We start from the raw sequence: 18,767 nt of genomic DNA on the forward strand, positions 1-18,767 counted from the left end.
AAAATAGGTAATGTTCGTGTTGTACTTAGAAGTGTGGTTTTTGCAGTCCAGACTTGATCATGTTTATCTTTACTGTGCAACAAATAGTTTATGAATGTTTCCATATGGAAGGGATTTAGTTCTGAGCTTTGATATGAAACATATACGTGCCTCTATTTTTTCTTTATGTATGGTGCTACTTCAAAGGAAGGCACGTGTAGAGAATTGAGAATTGAATGGGGCTGTATATATTTTGTATATGCATGTGATTCCATGTGGTGGATGGTCTAGTATTTTTTAGGTTTGTGAGAAAAGGACTTAAAAGATGGTGTGGAAATGTATATTATTGAGTAGCTATGGGAAGAATCATCTCTTGCCTAGGGGGAGATACACTTGCCATTTGGATTGGCTTCTTTATTTATGCCAACCCTAAAGTCTGCTTCCCTAAAGATAACGTTTGTTATTCCAGTAAAGTTTGGATGTAATTCCAGTAAAGTATAGGATGTCAGTAAACACGCTTGAAAGTAAGAAAAAGGAGTTTGGAGATAATCTTGGTGAGGGAACATGTGCAAGTTTTCATTGAGGTTGTTGGGTATGCACAGCACCCTGGTTTATCTCACAGCTCCAGATAAGAGTTTGTCTATGCTGAATTCTTGTCATTGCTTTTAGCTCAGGGAATGTCCCAGCCTTGGGTTGTAGTATTTCTGGGTCAGTCACAAAGAAAATGTGGCGCATAGGGAAATAGCATATGCTGAAAATAGCTCAGATGCCATTGACTTCATTAAGATCAGTCTTGGATTCCTTCCTCTCCCTTTTTTTCCTCTTTGTGACTGTCAGTGGAAGTAACACAAGCCAAATTAGCCAGAAATTTTGTGGTTTTATATTAAAGCAGTTCAGATGCTTATTCAAACTACGATTGATTGTGGAGAGATCTTGCATAACTTGCAATATGTTTTTAATAGCTAGCAATATGCTCTATAATTATTTATGGCTACAGTTTCATCTCTTGCTGCCATTTTTCCCATGTAAATGAGATGGGTGTGCGCAATTGTCGTGTGTCTGCCTCTGTCCTGTCCCACCCCCCACCCCCCCAATTTTTTTTCTTTTTTTTTTTTTTTTTTCCCAACGTTTTCAAAATTGCTGACTTTACATGTTGCTCCTCTGGATTTCCTGGTGACTCAGGGATATATATTGCTGTGAAAGCTTTGCAGTAGGAAAAGGTATTTACAACAGGCAACAATGCTGTAATGTAGGAATTGTACAAATTGTTATGTTTTCCCTTCTTTTATAGAACTAGTCACCCCCCCACCATCACCACCCTTCAAGCCCTGTTTTCCATTTTCGTGATGCTTTGCAGACCCGGCATCCACGAAGTAACTGATGTCCAAAGCTCTTAGCTGTGTTCAGCTTTAGAAACATTGGAAGAACTGTATAGTGAGAATGTGCTGAGCTGCCAGCTCTTTCAAAATCAGCTTTTGCGTGCATCTCAATTTAGGTGCTCCTAGAAGTAAGATGCTGGGGAGGGGGGAATCAAACACTTTATTTTGTGGTTCCTCTGTCTTCTAGCGCTAAAGCTTGTGCCAGTCATTTGGTATCTATAATTTCTTCCTCATGGAGAAAAGAGGGCTTTAGGTGTTCTAGAAAAATGAAAATAAATCTGTTTTGTTTCTTGAAGTTCACACTCCATGTGAAGAAAACAACGGTGGTTGCTCCCATCTGTGCCTGCTGTCTCCAAGAGACCCCTTCTACAGCTGTGCCTGTCCCACTGGTGTGCAGCTAGAAGACGATGGCAGGACATGCAAATCAGGTAGGAGCTTGCCTTTTCTACAGTGACAATGTTGACTTGGTTTGGGTTTGCTACTTAAAAGTTGAGCCCTTGAAGAAGTGAGTTGAGAGGAACTGCCTGACACACTGAAATGTCACTCTTGTCCTAATGAAGATGGCAGAAATTTTGCACCCAGATCTCCTGCCAAGCTATCAAAGACAGTGATTTTTATGAACTAAAGTAATGCCTTGCATCAGAAATCTGAGAATTTTGACTGTATTTTGTGTCTTTTGACTGATTTTGTATTGCCAGTTCTCTGTAGGAATGAAGTAGTATGTGGAGCCCATTGCAGAAGAATTTTTTTAGAAGCAAGCTATTGTAGGACATCTTTCCATTTGGACAATGGACCATGGACAGACTTCTGCTCCCTCCCATTCATTGTCCAGTAGTGAACAATGATGCAGTAGTGGTGGCCAAGTTGTTGCCTTTCAGTTGCATCTCAAAGTTAGCAATATGCTTGAGACATGTTCTGCACACAGATGTGCCAAAAGTTCATTCAAGGCTATGTCCACGTGCCCATGTACTATTTTACAGATAACCCAGTGAGTTGCCCCTGCTTCAAGTAGTTTTCTAATGAAATAATCTGTACAGAAAAATTCAAAATTAAGATTTAAACTAACACTACCATTTTTCTGGTTCTGAAGATTAATCATCCCTCTGTTTCCCTTTGGGCTGCTCTGTGGGAGGGATTCATGAGAAAATTGCTCTGGGAATTTTTTTCTTCCTGGGTCTTGTTTGTGTTTTTTGGACATTATATTTGATTTTAAAAAGTGAGGCAAGGCTTTGTGTGAAGAGGCTTATAAAGTTTGCTGCTTGAGATAATTGAGCTAGAGAAAATAATGTTCTAGGTGGCTGTTCCATGTCACTGAGAAGTAGGAGAGGCTTGCAGTAGAAAGCTGTTTAGAGAATAATAGCTAAAGTATATGCTTTAATTGAAAAGTATAACTAGATGCATATTTGGTATCCGTAAGTTGAATGAATCTACTGCTATTCTTTGAAAGCTTGCTTTTTTCATTGATCAGGAAGCCTCTTTTAAAAATTGCTCTTACAAAAGCAGGCAATTAACACCGATACGGCGGTAGGACAATAGGAGGCAAGGTTTTGAAGAATGTTCTGCAACAGACTAGAAGATGCTCTGCTGCCTGTCTCTGATGCATTTTCAATGAGTCTAGTCAAAGAGTAGAGTCATTTTCTGATGTGGCTTGATTCCTCTGAGTACTAAAGCAAGCATAAAAGATTCCTTTGTTTGTGAACTTGAAGCAGAGTTTGAACACTGAACTTCCAGGTTTAAGGGCCAGCTTTATTAGCTCATTCTGCTGCAATTGAAAGGCTTATAAGGTAGTTCTTGCAGCTGCTGGAAGACCTTTCTCTTTCCTCCTTCCAGCTTTGGAAAGTTTCCCTTTCACAGCTTTTAAAAAAACATTGCTGAATGCTCAGGACAGCCTTTTTAGATGTTCATATTGACCTCATGTTTCCGGCTGTGGCAATGAAGGTCAGCCTGTTTTTGGCATTTTGGCGGATAGCACAAGCAGGAGTTACTGCTTATACTGTGCTTTCACCTTTCCATTGTCAGGCCAGACAATCTGTCAAGGGTGTTCTGTCAAAGGAGGGCAAAAAAGTGGGATGGGAACAGGAAATCTGGTTTTGCATAAGAATGTGTCCTTTTGGTTCAGTTTTATGGATTATTTCTTTCCCAAGCTCTACATCTTTTGTTATCCTGTCTGCCTTATGCCAAAATCCATGTGCTTATCTTTCCCCTTTTATTAATTAATTCCTTGGTTGCAAGGAACTGACTTTTTGTTCTCTGCACGAGTCCTTTGTAGTAAAGTTGTATGAGGAACTACAGATGCAACAGTGTTGACCACCTCTCCATTTTGTTCCCTATTGGCTTGGGCAGAAGTACAAAAGTACGGAGTCACGTGAGCATATCGGCTTCTTTGACATTAGACTTTTAAGTGAATTACACAAATGCTACTGGGGATTTGTCTGCAAGAGGAAAAAGCATTCTGTTCTCAAAATCTGTGTCCACACGGGGAGTTTACTGCTGCAAATACAGCTATATAATGTTACTGTATATCTCTGTCAGAAAGTATTCTTGTGCAGAAAAGCCCTGAGGCTAAGTGATTTCAGCTCTCTTGGATATTGAAGAATACATATATTGTTAATGTTCAGGTGTGAGAGCTGTGTAGCTCTTTACAAAGAGTGTTGAATGGTAATGGGCCTAGGTAATTAAGAAAACATGAATTCAAGGACAGGCTGTGCCACTATTTGCTTTGCTGTGGGGTTATGTCTGTATGCGCTGAAACTCAGAAACTGGATTTTTACACTTTTTCTAAACATATAACTGTTGATATGCTGAAGCCATAAGTATTGGGTCCGTGTTAAAAGAATAGTTCATTATTCTGTAGTTTTGGCTTTTGGTGTTGATTCATTCTTGCTTTCTCTCTGGTTCTAAACAGTTGCTCTGAATAAATAAAAAAAATTAGCTCTACAGTAGATATCCATCACTAATAACAGATATTAAATATATGGATAGATTGCAACTGGCATTAAGTATAAGTTCCTCTCTGGGAATGTGTACTTGTTTTGTGCAGGTAGATGCCTTGTGTTGCTTCCCTCTGGACATGTGATGCTAAGTCTGTTTTCCTCTGTTAGCTGTGAAAATGCTCTGGACTTGCTTTAAGTTCCCATATCAACAAGCAGAGGGGTCATAAGTTTGGAAAGTAAATCAGCTGCACCTGACCATGTACTCTTAGCAAAGTGAGCATTCAAGCTATGATCTTTGGAATTACTTAAGAAGTTGTGTTGGACCACTACTGTCTTGGCGGATGTGTCCAAATACACGATTTTAGATGGGTATCTGAACCCAATCTTGCTTATCTTGTGTAGAAGCTAATGAAGTCACAGTTTGTAATGCCCATCAGAGCCTGATGGCTCTAGTCTGAAGTGCTTGTGGAGAGTGGCCTAGTCAGTAGTAACTCTTCATACCTTGTGACTTCCAGGAATGACTGACCTCTGAAATTTCATGTTTCAAAATGGAGCTTCACTTCTTAAACCAGGTAGCTTTCTTGATTTGTGAGGGTTTTTTTTGTTGTTGGCTTTCTTTTAATTTGCTATTTTTTGTTTGAAAGTCTTCTCTAAGGCTGCTTGAGCAATAGCATGGGTGTTTGAGACAGGAACAGAAGTTTGGTTGCAGTAATTTAAAAGGGATGTGTAATTCTACTTAATTAGCTCTTTATTCATGCAGTCATAAAATTGTAAGCCTTTTCAGTTAATCTTCAGTTTCTTGCTTTAGCTGCTTTCTGATGCAAATAATCAAAGTCTTAAGACCAAAGTAAAAATTATGTGTGTTGTGTGCATCCTTTCAGGGAAGCAAAGTTTGGTTTGATCAGCAACGGACAAGCAAATAGGCCAGTTTAGAAAGCAGAGCAGAAGTGTGGAAATTTTAAAAGCTTGGGACCGTCTTTCAGTCATTTTGCTGACCTAGGGGTGTCCTGAGGTTTTTCTTTCTTTCTCTGTTTAAGGATCACATTTATCTTCTTCATGAACATAATTATGTTGATTCATGAGTCTTTTGTTTGTCTGTGAAGGCTCCTTTCAGGAAGTTTTTCCTTCTTCTTCTGTCCTGAGGTTCCCTTCCTAGGATTTAGAGAGTTCTATTGTTGGGCGTAAGTAGTTTGAAGTGTTGTGAGAAAGACAAATGTATTAATAGCTAGTGTCATGTCTCCAACAGTAAACCATTTGAACCTTTTTTTACCTTGCAGGGCAGAGTCGTCAGGTGATAGCTGCATGTCATCTCCTCTGAGCAGCTTCACCTTCCTCATGCTTCTCATTCTTGCTTTCCCTGGTGCACAGTAAACAAAATGAATTTATCTGTTTCTGACAACTCTGGTGCACCTTTGGTATAATTTGCACCACTTAACGTGAGTGTTTCCAGGCAAAATGGAGACAGGGTCTTTTCATCCTGTTCTGCTTTCATGGAGCAGGTTTGCTTTGCTCTGCTAGGTGGAGGTCCAGTCTCAAAAAGTTGGATGATTGCCCCTACTTTTTCCTTCCGTCTTTGACTTGACCATGTGGTTCAGTTTAATCACATTCAAGCAAGCCTAGAATTATGTTGTATATCTTGTCAGCTAATTGTGATTAAACCCTGATTCCAGTCTCTCTTACAACAGCTATCTGGATGCATCTTTCCAAGATTGAGCCAGTTTCTGTAAACAGCGTTCAGCAGCCTGTTTCTCTTATGTTTCTGGAAAATATATAATTTCTTTCTGCTGTATTCAGTGTTGCTGGCATACAGCTATTGCTGCAGGCCTTCTAAAAGAATGTCAAAAGCCTCATCTTTTTTCTTAGAAGTGGATATATTTCCCTGTAAGTGGTCACCTCTGACTTCCTAAATTCCCTCTGCCTGTTAGTGTTGCATTCACAAAGGATCTTACTCCCGTTGCACATCATTTTCTGATATCATGGTACCAGGTCAGTCAATTGTATATGAACTAAAACTAATTTGACAGAATTTTAAAAGCTATCATCCATGGCTAATACCACAAAACATTTTGAGTGAAAGCTCAAATACTGCCCACCTTGCCCTCCCAAGTTTTTACTAGCTTGGCTCTATGGCTATGGAGCTGTAGGATAAACTAGGACTTCAGCTAATGTTCTTTTTTATTGTATATTTTTTAACTTCAGCAAGGGCACTCAGAGATACACAATGTCAGAATTAGTCCAGATCCATGCAGCTTTGGGAAGCTGCGTACCCCAGGTTTAAAAAACTATTTTCCAGTTTTATTTTTGTTTCTCATTAAATGTGTAATGCTTTGCTGCAGTATATGGATAAAATATTTCAGTAAAAGAGACAGTATTTTACTCTACTCATTACGCAACTTCATTGCAGCAATTTCACTTGGCCTGGGCATCATTAGTTTTTGATCCGTTTTACTAAAATTGCTGTACTGGTTTTGGCTGGGATGGAGTTAATCTTCTTCATAGCAGCTCATATGGTGCCGTGTTTTGGATTTGTGACCAAAATAGTGTTGATAACAGGGATTTTTTAGCTAGTGCTGAACAGTGCTTGCACAGTGTCAAGGCTTCTCTGTTTCTCACCCTGCCCTGCCAGCGAATAGGCTAGGGGTGCACAAGAAGTTGGGACGGGACACAGCTGGGACAGCTGACCCCAACTGACCAAGGGGATATTCCATACCATACAGCGTCATACTTAGCAATAAAAGCTGGGGTAAAGAAGGAGGAAGGGAGGATGTTTGGAGTTACGGCATTTGACTTCCCAAGTCACTGTTACACATGATGGAGCCCTGCTTTCCTGGAATTGACTGAACACCTGCCTGCTGATGGGAAGTAGTGAATGAATTCCTTATGTTGCTTTGCTTGCACTTACAGCTTTTGCCTTACCTATTAAATTGTCTTTATCTCAACCCATGAGTTTTCTCCCTTTTACCCTTCCCATTCTCTCCCCCATCCCACTGCGGGGAGTGAGTGGGAGGCTGCGTGGGGCTGAGCTGGCCACTGGGGTTAACCCACAACAATTGTGCAAACAGTAGCTCTGTTTTCTCTGTCTTCTCTGGAGTTTGGAGGGGAAGCTATTCATTTCTATAAAGTCTTCCTTTTGATTTTGCATGATGTATTTTACTCTCTAATATGAAGGAAGTTCCCTGACGATATTTTATCTGCTCATTCTGTGTTGGGTGATTTCTCTGTTTCCTGTGCAACCTGTGGCAGATGTACTTTTAATAAATCAAACGTTCCTGAGTGTTATACACATTTGTTATATCTAAATTCCTCTCCAACCAAATTTAAGTCTCCATTAAGAGGAATCTTTTTGTGCTTGCTTCCACAAAAAGGCCCCAAACCTTTCTGTGCATTTCTGTAGGCATTGTTTACACTGAAATCTCTTGGAGATTTAATTTTACACTGATTTATTTTCTTTCCAGTTGTGTTGGGAAAGATGATGAGTCTGTTCCCTTTCTTGTACTTGAAACCAAGATGAGAGACCTCTTGGTAAGAAGGCACGTGGGTGGTTGAGGTATAGGTGTATTTGCATGCCATGCAACCAATAGATGACAAATATGATGTCACGTGCAACTTAAGTATTTGGCAAATATACTTTATTTGCCAAAGTAGGGCATTTAGTGGCAAACTGCATCAGCAGTCTTTCATCATAGCTAGACTACTCCTATCTTCTAGTACTAAATCCAGGCTCTGATCTTTAAGACCAGTAAGAGCTTGATGTCCATCTATATGTGATATCCCTTCTCTGTCTATGACCTCCAAGTCTGCCATACACTCAGAGAAATGCTCTTGGTATTTTGAAGCTTGCACAAAGGAACGATGCCTGGAACTAAGGGCAGTGCCAACTAAAGAATGTTCCTTTAATATGCTGAGCATTGCTCAATATAGATCTAAGTCAAGGAGTGTCTGGATGATGCTCTTAGTCATATGGTTTAGTTTTAGGTAGTCCTGCAAGGAACAGGGAATTGGACTCGATGATCCTTGTGAGTCCCTTGCAACTCAAGATATTCTGATTCTAAGTAGACTGAGCACAACCATCTCTAGCAAGGGCTATAAAAATGTAAATGATTTTCTGCAATAACTGAAGACAAGGAATTTAGCTGCAAAAGCAACAATATAGTAATGGTATCTTAGCTTCTGCTTACCTTGGTATTGTTACTGAACTAGGAAAAACTAAATGCCTGTATACTGTGGACAGCTTTGTGAGCTTGATGCTATACTTGCAATGCTTGGTAATGGATTACTTCGATCAGGGGTCTCTTCCTAAAGGCTGTGTAAAAAAATTCAGCTGGTTAATATGTTAAGGATAAATGTCTGAGATTACATTTACTCCTACTAGTGACTTGCTTTAAGATTTGATAGAGGGGAAAGTATAGAGCAGAAATAAAGGATATTTGGGTATTTGTATCCCTCTAAAGAGCAGGACCTATTAGATACTGCAGCTGAATACAGATATAGAAAATCCTCTGGTAAAACGGCAAGCAGGTCCCCCCTACCATGTAGGGGGGGACCCTACTTGGTACCTGCTTGGTCCCCTACATGGATAAATTACACTGTTTTGGTTGTTAACACATCTTTTTTCTTCTGTGACTTTTGATTCTTTCTGGTTTCCTCTTCTCGGGTGCTTTTATGTATATTTATACATAAACATGTGAGACTTTTAAAAGACCCTTTCAAGTTTAAATTTCTCATTCTTAAGCTAGAGAGAATCTTGAGGTGAGTTGATAAGTTGAGTAAAGTACACTGAAACGTGATTTGTCCATTTCATGATGGTAGTGAAAACCTAACCCTACTGAGATCACAGGAAAGCTCCCCTAAGTTTCCCTGGGCTCAGGGACTGCATCCAAGATCCTCTCTGGATATTTTTTGATGCCCTTTAATAACCCTAAAGTGTTTGCTGTTGTTATTTTATATTTTAAATTCCTTACATTGTCTGGAATGAAGGAGGATCAGCTTTATTGTCGGGGGATAAATTGGCTTACAAGTTAGAATATGAATGTTTTGGGGTTTTTTTGTTTGTTTAAATATATATATATATATACACACACACACACACTTAGTGTGTGCTATAAATGCGCAAGTGCAGGAACTTTTAGTGTTTGTATGTCACAGGTTACCTGTGAATGGCCTGCTGATGTAGCTGGCAGGTTTAACATTGAAACAAGTACCTGAATTCTCAATTACATTGGTGGCTTCTTTACCCCAGCAAATCTACCCTTACAGAAGAGAGGGTTTACACTACTTGAGATGTGGAAATTAAACTCTTACCGTACATCATTGTGAGCATTCCTTAAAGCCAGCATAAGACCTGCTGCCTTATCTTCAGCTTTAAACATAATATAAGTCAACCTAAAAAAGTTACTCATTTTTAGAACCTTCTTTTTGTTAATCAATGGCAGGAGGTTGGTTGTTTCAAAGCAGTAACAAGGAGAATTTCTTCCCTCTTCTCCCCCCCCCCCCCCCCCCCCCCCCCCCCAATGGGTGATGAGTACTTTCTAGAAATCTGGTTCCTTTAAGATATCTCAGTCTAGATGTTTAACTAGCCAGCTGCTCTTGCAGTAATCTTGTCCCTGTGCTCTTGCAGTAATCTTGTCCCTGGTAATGTCAGAATGTAAGTGGTCATTTGAGACGTACAGCATGTTGACCTCAACTCACCAGAGATGCATTTCTCCAGTTGAAGGCAACTGTTATTTGCTTGAAAGTGGGAGAGCTTTGGCTGTTGAGTCAATCTCATATAGTGGTAGGAGTTGTAGGGTTTCTGCCAGGAGGGTATGACAGCTGTAGTTTCTCAAATGAACCAGGAAATTCTGTTTTCTCAAATGAAAACCAGAAAAAAAAAATCATAATTGGAGAAGACAGCACCAGCTTGAGGTGTTTGAAGAGTCAGCTTCCCTTATTTATCCTTGATCCTATTGTTGAGGCAGTTGACCAGGGTTGGGGAATATTCCCAGTGTCTTATTTCTCCTTGCCATTCTTCACAATGCAAAACCAAAAACAGTGGTTTTGGAACCTGCTGGCTAATACTGCAGGGCTCATACTGCAGTTTTTTATGCAGGAGATAGAAGAGTAATGAAGGAAGAAAGGTTAAGGCACTTCCTTCTCATCTCCCCTGTTCTTGGTGCACATCATAAGTTTCAAAAGTTTTGTGTCTGCAGTTCCTTGGCTGAGTGCTCATCAGCTTATTTGAGCAACTAAGCCTCCAAGCAAGACAAGCAGGCAGGCAAATACCTCCATTGCAAAATGTTTCTTCTCATGTGGTTTAACCACCAGGCAAGAAGGTCCCTTTGCCTAACATGTCTTCCTGATTAATAAAGAGAAACAGTATGGACTAATCCAGACTTTCAGATTAAGTAGATCAACTGCTAATTAGAGAGGAACAGCCTCTTTGCAAAAGGGAAGGGTTAGGGAGACATTTGTTATTTGGGATAATTGCTGTAAATCAGCTCTTTCAAGTACCTGAGAAAGCTTCTCCTGGCATTGTGTGAATAACCTAAAATAACTGTCAGGATTCTTCTAGCACTTGGAAGATGCTGGAAGAGAAATCTTGCATATCAGTAGATAAACACTGATTATATTCTAGCATTGATTTGGGGCTATATTGGGAAGGAGCACTCATGTCCTAATCTGTTTGTCATGAGGAAAATAAACAAAAGGGAAACTCTATTTTCCCTTATTTCCTAGAACCTTGACAGCTGCCTGCAGCCCACTGCATGCCCAGCTCCCCCTTGCCCACTCTGTGATTGAAATGCAACTGTGGAAAACCACGATCTTTTGTTTGCAGGATGCTTTGACTTCATAGGTGTCTTCTGTCCTGTGCCTGGTGTCTGACTACCATAGGGAGATGTTATCCAGAAGTTCTGGAGGACTTTTTCCTCATTCCCCCTCTCCCTACTGCACTCCCAAAGTTGTATCATGCTTCCTTTGCTTATCAAGGAATTGTCGATCTCATGTTTTTCCTTTGTTAGGCTGAGATGGGGCTTCTTAAAGATTACTGTGGTCCTGCTCTGAAGGAGGGATTTGTGTAATTGCCATCTCCTTCAATGCCTACAGCCACATTAGTTCCCTAATCATAGCGGTGTCTTCCCTCCAGCCAGCAGATAATCTACTGAAAGAACCTGTGGGTGTTTTGCACCAAATGAGAAGGAAAGTTTGGATAACAGATCAAATGTACAAGTAGTCTACTGTGGTTCCTGCAAGGTGGAGAATGATCCTGATTCCAGGCTATGAAAATGAGATGCAGTGGGTTCAGTGAGGAAATAGCATTTCACTGGCTGCATCTGGACCCATGTTATAGTGCTTACTCCAAAACACATCCTATTGATTCTTTAGCACTAAAACAATGGGCTGCTGTGTTATTTACTATATATTCTATATATACTATATTTCACTGAGATATAGATATATATACGCTATATATAGATATAGAGATATAGATATATATAGATATAGAGATATAGATATATATAGATATAGATACTATATATACTATATTTCACTGAACTATATTTCACTGAGATACCTTTGCAATACACCAGAAAGGGTTCTAAAAACTGTGCAGCGACTGTTCCTCACAATCTAGGAAATCTAGAGGCTACCTCTTCTATTTCTACTCCATTTCATAAAAATTTCACGAGTGGTTTTTTTTCTTTCAATCCTGTGTAGATCTTGTTTGTTTTGAGTCTGTTTTCCCCTTGCTTTTTTTAGTATGTTATGTTTATTATTTCATTTGATCTGTATGAAAAGATTACATTACTTTCTATTCATAGCAACTTTTATCCTCCTGAATGGGGAGTACTTTGCATAGCAACAAAATTAAATAGCCTTATATGGAAATGGCCTTGTTTATAATTTTGTCAGATAAAAGTCACTAGAAACATGCTGTAAGGAAGAAACCTGGAGGGAGTGAGGAGCATTCTGGAAGGTCTGTTGAAGGTCATCTAGCTCTGTTGTCAGTGCTTTTGCTGGGCTAGTGAATGAAACTCTCTTTTCGGGCTTTGGTACATGTTTCAGATGGATGACTACTTTCCATGACTCTGAAACACTGTCTAGTTAGAGATGATAACTAGCTCATTTTGTGTGTGTTCAGGGTGGGTTTTTTGTGTGTATGCATGTGTATAAAGGAAAAAGTGACACTCTCCCTTTTCAGCACTGTTGAGTCTCTGGATTGAATCTGGTTTTATGCTGCAGCAGAATCACACCCCGGGTCTGCACTGAAAAGATTTATGCGTAAACTTTGTTATCTTGCGTTCACCATGGACTAGGTACATACAAATGGAAAGTTACCAAGACACAGCAATAACTTGTTAGGCTGCTGTAGCTTGACTGGCTCTTCAAACTTTGGGTGGCCAAGCTCTATTTTACTGCATCAATGTAGCAACAGTGAGGTTGAGATGCTCCCTAGATTTGCAAACCCTAATTTACAGTTGTTTATAACTTTTTTCCATGATGTTTACCCTTTGACAGATGATTGAGTTAGCTCAGAATTGACTTTTCTGTGGCACCATCATACTTGGAACATAATAAATAACACTTAAACTTCAAAGCATTATACAGCTATCAGCCTCAGAGGGGGCCTGTGGGATGTAAAGTATTTATTTCTGTTTGTGTAAAGGAGGACAGCAGTGCAGAGAAACAAATATGTTCAAGGTCTCTTGGTGAGTGGGAAATGTCTGCAATTAGAAGTCAACAGAAGTGTGATTGTAGAAAAACTGTTGTAAGTGTATTTCTGTTTGTTTGTTTGTTTGTTTGTTTTTTAAATATTAATTATGTATCTTGTTGGGTTGTAATGAATTTTTGATCATCGTCTGTGTGTATTTGAAGGTGTCACTGCCAAAATTCTGTTTAACAGAAACTGGGTGGTAAAATGGCTGTCACTTCTAAAGTCAGTATTCCTTACTCTGAGCCAGTGGGGTTGTATATCTCCAGCAACAGAATAGGTGCATTTAAACTTTAAAACCCTCCTTTGCAAAGAAGTACCAGAATCCAAAGACTGTATACTCTTTCTAGTGCTGGGGATTTCTGACAGACTTTTTCTTGACCAATCCATTTCCCTATGGCTTGCAATGAACTGTTATTAAGAACTCAGTGTAAAGGAATGTTCATTTTTGTTGTTAATAAAAAGTAGAAACTGGGACTGTGATACCTGTAAGCTAACATTCAGATTTACCACTTAACATTTCCAACTTCCTCTTCTCTTTCTTTAAAGCACATATAGTATAGACAGACCTTGGGGGGAAGGGCGAGTAAGACTTAGTTGTTCAGGTGCTTTGAGGTCTTTGCATGAAACCTCTGTATAAGGGCAGATTCTTTGCTTGGTGCAGCAATAGCCAGACAATTGTGCTGATCTTTGATTCTGTTTACTACCAGTGCAGTTATGACTATTACACTAACGCTATTTTGAGTAAGTCTTCGTAAGAGTTATCTACTCCTCTACAGTAGTAACTCTACAAAGCTTTGTGCTTGCAAGTGTAGTACTGGATATATACAAACTTAAGGTATCTCACAGAGGCTCAGTCCTAAATTAGGGTAGGGTAACTATGACTTAGGTGTTGCAATGGCTTTCTCTGGAAGAAATGTTACTTTTGTCTTAGTCGGCTGTTTTGTGCTAATGATCTTATCAGCTGTACTGTTTAATCAATATTCTGTTTGTGGGGGTTTTTTAGTGGCTGTATGAATGTGTAAAAACTTTGAATTGTAGGGTTTTTCTGGTTCAGGCAAAGTCACTGTTAGAAGTCTGCTACTGACATAATGGAAGAAATAGTAGACAATAGCTTTTCACTGTAACATGCAGACAGATGTGATATAATTTATGAGTTACGTGAGTGCTCTGGTATTTCCTTTCTTTGTCACAAGTATTAGTTTTCCTTATGCCTACTTACCTTTCAGTTAAATCAAGTCCTGTCTGAATGTGGGCACTCAAGACATTCTTTCAAAGAAACCTTTCCTGTTTCTATTTTGTTGGTTGCATACTCCCACTGCATGCAACTCTTGGTTTTAAATTGGTAAACCTGATGTGCATTGCATGCTCTCCTCAGTCCGCAGTATCAAGTAGGAGAGTACATTGCCAGCTTTTCCCAGCCCACTGCCATCACACAGTATGAAGCAGTGCTCTCTTCCTCTTGGACTGGAAGATAAATAAAGACCTGAACTGGGATGCGTAGTGCTGTTCATGTTGGAACTGGCTCTGTTAAGGTACCCAAGGAGAATATATAAAAAGAATTTCCATTTTTTTCTGGGTATTACCAAAGTTTATTTAAACTCCTTAAATATTTTTATTTTCTGTGGAAGTTGAATGGCAGGAATGGGGTTTTACACAGTGTTGTTGATATAAACCTCTCATAGTGAGTTTCATGACATCATTTTTCCCATGGTGTGAAGAGCAGCTAATGCTAAACTCTTATGCAAGATAATTGTTTTGAATATTGGCAAGCTTATTAAACAGCATGGCAACGTTACCTGTTTTCATACACTCCATACAGAATAATGAAGTTTTCTCCCACCCCCATATTCCGTGCCCCCCCCCCCCTTGCCATACACCGAAACTTTGCCAGGTAATTCACTGTATTACAGCAACTAGCAAAATCCCTTGTGAGTTTATCAAGAGTGCTGAGATAGCTGTGCTCAAACAGCTTGTAAAAGAGTTGCCTGCAGTCAAAGTACTTCTAACGCACTCTTTTCAAAAAGTGCTTACTATTTTGTTCTTCGGAGAAGAGCTAAAAGCTTTCCCATTTTTACAGTTTGTCTGATTTTTTTTCCCCACAAATACAGAGATTTCCAAAGTTGCCTGTAAATAGACTGAGTCTATACGTGCAGATGCATGCATGTGCTCATACATAAAACTGTGGGAAGAGTTCCACAATGGAGCATTGTTCTAGCCTAATTAGCAGACAGACAAATGGAAAAGGAATAGCATGGCATTTTCTGGCAGAGATTAGCAGAGGCAGCCACTGCAGTCTACATTTAGGTTTGTTTAGGTTTGGTGAATAAATTGGAGCATTTGTTACTGTGTTATAGATGTCTTGTCACTTGTCAAATGTGAAGTGGGCCAAGGGAAGAATAAAAAAGGTTCTTGTCAAGCTGGTGAGATGGCCTGCTTCGCTGCTGTCAGCTCTGATTGCATTTTATTTTGCAAATAGAACACAGTTGCCATTTCCAGCACTGAAGCATGAATGTTTAATAAGGAGAGCACAAACCAACCAAATCAAAACAAACACTTTTACCTAGCATGGATATTAAAAATAATTGATTACTGGATATGGGAGGAAAGTATCACATGTACATGCAAAAAAGTCTTTGATAGGATTTCTTGATTGCAAAGAGAGAATATAGTCTTCAGGGAGTGAGAATAACTGCCTTGAATGGTATTATTTTGTTTTATGTTCTGTTTTTTTGTTTTGTTTTGTTTTGTTTTTTATTCAGATATTGTTCTGCAAGTTAACCAGTACAGTTATCAGCTTTTATGGATATTAGACCTACTGAAATTCTGTGGAAGGTCTGCAGAAAGCTTTTGCTGAATAAAAAAAGACTAGAGAAAAATAAACAGTTCAAAGTTTAAACCAGTTGGAAAAATAAAACAACGATTTGAACTTGGGTCTTTTAAATTGCTTCCTAAAGGGAAACTTTAGAGGGACCTAATTCCTTCTGTTTTTCTGATCTATGGTTTGCATAGAGGACTTTACATAAACTTCTGCTGAAGTGTTTGGTTGCTGCAATTGTGAATTTGGAATAGCTTGCATTCCCCGCTGCCCCCAAAAAAAGCTTTTGTTCATTGTATGGTGTTATGCACGAGCATGTTATAACAGTTAGCAATTCGGCTGGGAATCTCTTAATCATGTGGTTACAAATGTGACTGCGGTAAGAGAGGTTTTTGAAGATGAATTTAATTAAATAAATGCCGTAGCGCACTAGGTAAACAGCTAGCTGTAATGTATTAGGCAGGTTCTAGAGTATCTAGGATAACACTAGGCAAGTCACAGCATAACACTTCTGTAGCCTTGAAAACATTCCTACCAACATTAATAATCAAAATACCTCCATGATACAGATAAAACTAATGAGCCAGACAAGCATGTTTGTCCAGGTTTTTAGAGAGAACCAATGTCAGGTTCTCAGCTCTTAGTGATGTGCTCAGAGCCTGCTGCCAACTCTTTTTTTCTCTGGCAGAAATTTGTTAATAAAGTCAAATATGGTTATAGCCAATAATATAATTTATAATATAATATAATTAATTAACGATATATTATAATTAATATAATATAATTTTAATTTGCATTAGAACATCAAATGTTTTCTGTGTGTTTAAATGTACTAAGAAAAAGGACTTTTTGGAAATTTTTCCTGTAAATAGACTATTTGGTGGTGGACAAACCACAGGTGGACTCTGTACTGTTGGAGGTAATTTGGAGGCAATATTAATCCCTATATAAAATTACCTGGGTTTCTTTTCATTTCTGCTGTTGTCAAGAAAACATGCTCTGGAAAAACTAGCGTCTGGTGAGACTGTAAGTTCTTTGGAGATGGTAATGTCAGAAAAAAACAAGTATGTTTAATACTTAACACCATGGGACTTGATACCAGTTAAGTACTTCTAACAAAATGTCAACACAAATAAGTTAATGAAACAAGAGATCTAAAAGCCTTTCTATTTGAACAGGCTCCATAAAAATACCATTTTTTAACACTGCATAGATCAGTTTTGAATACAACCCTTTTACTATTTTGAAGATCCTCCCTTTCTACTTAAAGCAAGACAATTGCTTCTCTAATCCAAAGATGTCAGTGTAGCCCCGAGACTACTGTTCTGGAGTAATCCTTGATGTAGAGAGTGAGAACAGCATCACAGACTATGGACTGCTTTTTTTCCCAGATAGCTTTTTAAAATAGCTGTCTGGGAACTGTCTCGCATTTGATGTACTCTGGAGGTAGTTCCAATGAAGTAGTTGACAGTGTCACCTTTCGTTCATGCTGTTTGCCATTATATGTAGTTAATCTTTCAAAGATGATTTGTCAGAATATACACCTAGCAAAGAGGCATGGTAGAACAGGAGGTACAAGCTATGTATTGGACTTCTGTCCACCATGGTCTTTTTTAAGAAAATAGTTGATTGATTTTTCACTGTTCAGGAAATAAACCAACATTTTCAAGCATCATGTAAAATATCAAATACTGTTTTAGGTATCCCATTATTTTTACTTAGTAAAGGTGCTAAAATCCAGGAGATTCATAAAGCTTTTAAAAATTAATACTTTTGCTAGCAGTGCCTTCTAAAGATTGCTGATGCTTGTTGTTCCCTTAACAGAAAGGAAACTTGAAAAAATGAAAAACTGTTGCTGTGCTTACCTAAGGGGGCAATGGAGGAAGGAAGCCTTATAAGTTGTCTGGTCACCTGGGGCTGTTCCCTTCTCAACTTGGGCAACAGGTTACTAGTTTTGCTATGTCCAGAGAAGCGAGCAGAAGTTTCAAGCATAAGAAACACTCTCCTGAAAACCTGTTTTTATTTTGCAAACCTTGGAAGTTAGAAAATCTGTATTAAGGAAATTTGGTGGTAGACATCTCTCTTGTTTTGCTGTCAAGAATGTATGGGCTTTCCCTCCTTCCTTTTCTCCATGTGGTTTTTGAGCTCTGAGTTATTGTTGCTTTCCTTCTACCCAAGCCTTCCCTCAAAGTTTGTTGGTGCAGCTGATGCTCTAGTTATCAAACCTTGTCAGCTAACACTGACTGGAAGAAGCATTCTTGCTGGAGTCCCTCCCCGTGCCAGCACAAATGTTTGTGGAGCTCTGCAGTCAACTGGTCTGGTTGTTAACATAGGCTGATGGCTTCATTTCTGTTGAGTTAGTTTTTGTTTGGATCAGCTCTTTAGTGCGATTTGCAACACACAACCATGCTGTGCTTGCATGTGAGAAGGGGTGATACAGAAGTGAGAACAAGCAGCCCATGGCAAGGAGAAGGGCAGCACCACTTCATTCTGGAGCTGTGGTGACTTGAGGTGGTTCAAAGTGCACATCAAACTATGTCCTCTGTGCTGTGTAGCAAACTTGTTTGGGTGATGTGACAACACTGCTTTTCTAGATCCTTTCCTTTTATTATACACTTGCAGCCTGAGCACTGTTTCTTTTCAGAGCTTCTGAGATATTATTTGGAGACTAAGCTCTGATTTCCAAACCCAAAAGCAAATAGCAGTACAGTCCAGCTCCCAAAGTGAATGTGAATTTGGTTTTGCTGTGCAATAGATTCAGCTTCTGGGTCTCCAGAACTCCATATGCATGCCTAGGTGAGAATTAATTCTGGAAGAATATTCTCATGAGGATTTGAATTCCTGTTATTTTTAGTGGGCTGAAAAGATATGTCCCATGTTGGCCATTTTCATTAAATCTGGGCTGTTGGTGGGAGCGGGAAGTTACTACCTCCTGGTGGTGTTTGCTGGTCTGGATGAAATGTGACAAG

At 39.2% G+C, this 18,767-nt stretch overlaps 1 protein-coding gene across 3 annotated transcripts in view; it reads left to right on the top strand.

Annotated features, from left to right (window-relative positions):
* LRP5 (LDL receptor related protein 5) overlaps positions 1 to 18,767 on the top strand; it is a 170,418-nt gene that overhangs the window by 57,093 nt on the left and 94,558 nt on the right. For all 3 annotated transcript variants that reach the window (XM_075502419.1, XM_075502420.1, XM_075502421.1), the window contains exon 5: positions 1,655 to 1,786. In XM_075502419.1, coding sequence (XP_075358534.1) covers positions 1,655 to 1,786 — 132 coding nt within the window. The remainder of the gene's footprint in view (positions 1 to 1,654; positions 1,787 to 18,767) is intronic.

Source organism: Mycteria americana, chromosome 5 (genome assembly GCF_035582795.1).
Source record: "Mycteria americana isolate JAX WOST 10 ecotype Jacksonville Zoo and Gardens chromosome 5, USCA_MyAme_1.0, whole genome shotgun sequence".
In the NCBI taxonomy this organism is placed as follows: domain Eukaryota; kingdom Metazoa; phylum Chordata; class Aves; order Ciconiiformes; family Ciconiidae; genus Mycteria; species Mycteria americana.